General features: G+C 41.8%; 2 protein-coding genes across 5 annotated transcripts in view; both read left to right on the top strand.

The window, feature by feature from the left end:
- Positions 1-2,423, top strand: part of LOC138024405 (G-protein-signaling modulator 2-like) — a 20,943-nt gene extending 18,520 nt beyond the window's left edge. For all 4 annotated transcript variants that reach the window (XM_068871615.1, XM_068871614.1, XM_068871613.1 and 1 more), the window contains one exon: positions 1,622-2,423. In XM_068871615.1, the coding sequence (XP_068727716.1) occupies positions 1,695-2,417 (723 nt within the window). In that variant the 5' untranslated portion in view covers positions 1,622-1,694 and the 3' untranslated portion in view covers positions 2,418-2,423. The remainder of the gene's footprint in view (positions 1-1,621) is intronic.
- On the top strand, positions 2,423-3,705 carry LOC138024407 (tetratricopeptide repeat protein 28-like). Its single transcript, XM_068871617.1, has one exon. It carries the CDS (start codon positions 2,883-2,885, stop codon positions 3,552-3,554), a length of 672 nt encoding a protein of 223 aa, XP_068727718.1. The 5' UTR covers positions 2,423-2,882; the 3' UTR covers positions 3,555-3,705.
- Positions 3,706-5,000: the final 1,295 nt, after the last annotated feature.

Below are 5,000 nucleotides of genomic sequence, written 5' to 3'. Positions count from 1 at the left end.
TATTTTCTTATTTTCTTTCTACGTCAAAACGGCGAACATACTGGTTCCCAAGAAATATTGGAGTATTCATTCAATGCAAAATACTTCTAATGAAGTATTCGTTGTACGCAAAATAGTGTTCACAGTGGAACACACAAGTACGAGGCAAGATCTAGAAATAACGTAGAGTATTATCCTTACCTTTAAACGTTTCCATTCTCAAAGAAAAAGCATCTGTCCACTTTATCGAATAGTTTAATACTGAATCAATCATGGCGGGCGGAAAGATCCCACAATAAATGTTTGCTTAAGTAAGGTATGTGTGTCACGATGGCCGAGTGGTCTAACGCGCTCGCAGATAATAGTGAAGGTTGGGAAAGACTATGAGTTCTCCTTGGGGTAGGGAAGTTTGGACCTACTGGAGGGAATAAATGTAAATTCACCCGATCGGAGATTAATTCAATATCTGTGGGGTATGCACATTTGTGACTACCAACAAAAAAAAGACACCAGCCCGGTTTTAAGACGTGGTATGCCTTCGGCATTCCACATGAAAAATAACTGTACCTGAAATTAAATGCTATAGATTCAGAGATTTTGTAAGACAATTGAAAAATACAGAGTTTCCTAAGAAAGATCGTTCTACGATCTGTTCAATTCTTTAATAATTTTAGCAGATTTGCATTGAAAGATGACGTCTTTTTCTCTCGAGGCTTGAATAGAATAAAGAATTAGTCTTCCGCAAGTTTAGTGTAAGTTTCTTTGCCTTGAACTAGGTAACCAAATAATTAGACGTAAGAGACTAGCATCGTCATATCAGCAGTTAAAATCAGGTCTGGTATTTTGAATACATCACTCAAGTCATGAACATAGGATAAGAAAAATAAGGGAACGAGAATGGATCCTTCCGGAGCGCGGGTGCATATATCAATGGACGTTAAACCAAACAAATTTCGCCGACGTAATGGACAGCACCTTAGTATTCAAGTTTATGAAGCAGATTTTTTTCTATCCACCGTAACAAAGGCCTTAGAATATAAATGGCATATTCACTGCCATCAAGGGCAAGATGATTTCTTGTATATGTTGGTCAGTAGTAAAGAGATAGTAATATGCAATGTAGTGAAAACAAACTTAGTGTGATGTATACTGTGATGATGTGGTGTAATGTAAATGTGCTGTAATTTATTTAAGTTAGTTACAACACGGTTATAGATAATTACTTTCTAGACCAACTTTTAAAATCCAGGGGACATTTAGAGCAGTCTGTATGTTACAAACGTGATTGACCACCAACTTTCAACAGTGGTATCAGGCGAGCAATTTGATTTGATCAGGGAAATATGATGACAAAAGACAACAGTATTACTTTGGCTGAGTTAAGTCTGATCATGATATGGGACAAATTTATGCCATTTAAATACGTCTATTTAATTGTGCGGTCAATTCTACCTTTAAAAATTAATTAAAATCAGACAAAGGGCTCAACAAAAGAAATAAAGAGTTTGACGTCAACAGCAGAAAATTGTCTTTGTTAGACTCATAATGACAGCCGCTCTGTTTAGTGTTGGTTTAACTACGTACCCGCGGCATTTGTGGTCAGTGCATTGAATTTCTCATGCTTTCTTTTGTATTTTTCAAGGAGTGCCCTCTCTTTCAAAGACGACCTTCCTTGTTCTCAAGAGTTCTTGTAATCAAGAACGGCGGACAAAAAGATGAACGTTTTCGAGCAGCATATACAAGAGCTTAGCGTTGCACGAAAAGAGGGAAACAAAAAAGGGGAGGGTATTGCATATTTTAATCTGGGCATTTATTATTATGGCTTGGCTTATTTTCAACAGGCTAAGAGGGATTACACAGAAGCATTAAGGATTTTTAAGAAAATAGGTTTCAGTGCTGGAAAGGGAAAAGCCTGTGAAAATCTCGGCCGTGCTTGTCACAGTCTGGGCAATTTTAAAAAGTCCAGAAAGTGCTTCAAGCAACAACTAATTATTGCAAAACAAGTAGGGGATCGGCACCAGGAGGGCAATGCCAATAGTAATCTCGGCATCGCCTATGACAGTCTGGGCAATTTTAAGCGAGCCATAGAGTATCACGAACAACATCTTAGCATTGCAAAGGAAGTAGGGGATAGGGCCGGGGAGGGAGGGGCCAATGGTAATCTCGGCAACGCTTATCACGGTCTGGGCAATTTTAAGCGAGCCATGGAGTATTACGAACAAGATCTTAGCATTGCAAAAGAAGTAGAGGATAGGGCCGGGCAGGGAAGGGCCAATGGTAATCTCGGCAACGCTTATTACAGTCTGGGCAATTTTAAGAGAGCCATAGAGTATTGTGAACAACATCTTAGCATTGCAAAAGAAGTAGGAGATAGGGCCGGGGAGGGCAACGCCAATTGTAATCTCGGCAACGCTTACTCCAGTCTGCGCAATTTTTAGAGGGCCATAGAGTATTATGAACAACATCTTAGCATTACAAAAGAAGTAGGAGATAGGGCCAGGGAGGGAGGGGCCAATGGTAATTTCGGCAACGTTTATCACAGTCTGGGTAATTTTAAGCCAGCCATAAAGTATTATGAACAACATCTTAGCATTGCAAAAGAAGTAGGGGATAGGGCCGGGGAGGGAAGTGCCAATGGTAACCTCGGCAACGCTTATCTCAGTCTGGGCAATTTCGAGCGAGCTATAGAGTATTGCGAACAACATCTCAGCATTGCAAAAGAAGTAGGGGATCGGGCGCCGGAGGGCAAGGCCAATGGTAATCTTGGCAACGCTTATCACGGTCTGGGCAATTTCAAGCGAGCCATAGAGTATCAGGAACAACATCTCAGCATTGCAAAAGAAATAGGAGATAGGGCCGGGGAGGGAGGCGCCAATGGTAATCTCGGCAACGCTTATCACCAAATGGGTGAGCCTGAAAATGCTCTTCTCCTTTACGAACAACAGCTTACTGTTTGCATGGAAACGGAGGATCCAGTAGGACAGGGAAAGGGTTGCTATGACCTTGGTCTTGTTCATGAAAATTTAGGCTCGTTGTGGAAAGCCCTTAATTTTTATCGTCTAAGCATAAAACATTTTGATGAAACAAGGCGTGTTCTTCAATCAGAAGATGCATGGAAAATAAGTTTTCGTGACACAAAACAGTCTGCGTACACAGCTCTGTGGAGAGCACTTTTAAAGAATGGAGAGGTTGATGAGGCTTTGTTTGCTGCTGAACAAGGACGAGCACAAGCTTTGACAGACATTTTGAAGACGAAATTTGGCGTTGATGAAGAACCTTCCCGGGCAGTTGCGACAAAGGAAACTACCTCCGCTGTAATAAAATATTTGCCTTTACAAACAGTTTTCATAGCACTTGCAGGGAACACTATCAGCTTTTGGCTTCTGAGAAGAGGAAGCGGAATAAACTATAGGGAAAAGGAAATCGAAAAGGGAAGTGCTGACTCACTGATAAAGACTACTTTGGAACAGATTGGCGCAGGGCTGTTGTCCAATGTGAGAATCGCTCGGTGCAAAGACATCGCAGCGACTTCTCTTGTAGTGGAGAAGCTGTTGAGGAATCCTTTCAGTCTTTGAGCGTGTCCGACAACCCCTTGCAGTCTTTGTATGATTTCTTAATCAGTCCCGTTGCAGACTTGCTCCAGGGTGATGATTTGATCTTTGTTCCTGATGGACCATTTTGCTTGGCTCCTTATTCTGCGTTGAGTGACTTTGTCAGGATCCGTACTTTCCCCTCGCTGACCGCCTTAAAAGTGATCTCTAGTGCACTTGACGACTTCAACAGTAAGAGTGAAGCACTGCTTGTGGGCGATCCGTGCTTGAAGGAAATCACTTGGGGCACCGGTGAACCCATGTTTAAACAGTTGCCGTGCGCAAAGAAAGAGGTGGAGATGATTGGAGAACTTCTGCAGACCGCGCCTCTCACTGGCAAAAACGCAACGAAAGCCGAGGTGCTGAAAAAACTAAATTCCGTTGCTTTAATCCACATTGCTGCTCATGGAGATGAGTATTTTGGAGAAATCGTTTTGGCTCCAAATCCCGACCGCACATCACAGATCCCCAAAGAGGAAGATTACATGTTAACAATGAGCGATGTTCAAGCAGTTCGTCTTCAGGCAAAGCTGGTTGTACTGAGTTGCTGTCATAGTGGCCGGGGAGAGGTAAAATCTGAGGGTGTGGTTGGAATAGCCAGAGCTTTCCTGTATGCTGGTGCCCGGTCTGTTCTGGTGTCACTCTGGGCAATTGATGATGAGGCGACCATGCTGTTCATGAAATGCTTCTACCGACACTTGGCAGATAACAAAAGGGCAAGTTTAGCTCTTCACCATGCTATGAAATCTCTTCGGGAGACGGAGAGGCATTCCGCCATTAAATTCTGGGCGCCGTTTGTTCTAATTGGCGATGATGTCTCGTTTGAATTTGGGCCACAAGAACTCGAAAAGAATGGTAAGTGCTGTTCGAATATAATTTTACTTACTGAAAAGAAATATTTTTACCACAATTGCTTGTAATCTCGCAACCTGATCGGCTAATTTGCCCGCGTTGTCGATGAGAGTCTAGACAACTCTATACGCGTCATGCTCGCGCCATTTTGTCACGCAATGGACTAGCCAATCAGGAACGCCCATATACGGAAATATTCCAATCATATTGCGAAAAAGTTATAGACAACGCTTGCTCTGTCTTTGAGTCATGATTTTGGTCACGCTCTAAAATAGAAACTTTCTTTGGCGTTGAATATTGTGGTAAAAAACAAATCGAAAGTGGTTCAACGTTGTCTGTACTCTTATTGACAACGATATTCTTCATCACAGAGGTCAAAATTTGTTTTGGACTCACTCAGAACGAAATTATTGCTAATCACCATTTAACCCGCTATTTCTTTGTTTTTCTTTCTTTCTTTTTTTTCCAGAAACGTCGTCCGAAAGTTGAGAAAACTACTTCTTGGAATCTGATGCGTCAACATGTCATTTTCGTTACTTAAAAATATACCAGTTATTGAGAAGCATTCAAAGCATTCAA

Source organism: Montipora capricornis, chromosome 11 (assembly GCF_036669925.1).
Source record: "Montipora capricornis isolate CH-2021 chromosome 11, ASM3666992v2, whole genome shotgun sequence".
Lineage (NCBI taxonomy): Eukaryota > Metazoa > Cnidaria > Anthozoa > Scleractinia > Acroporidae > Montipora > Montipora capricornis.
The sequence above is the reverse complement of the archived record's forward strand: the minus strand, read 5'-3'. Positions and strand labels throughout refer to the sequence as shown.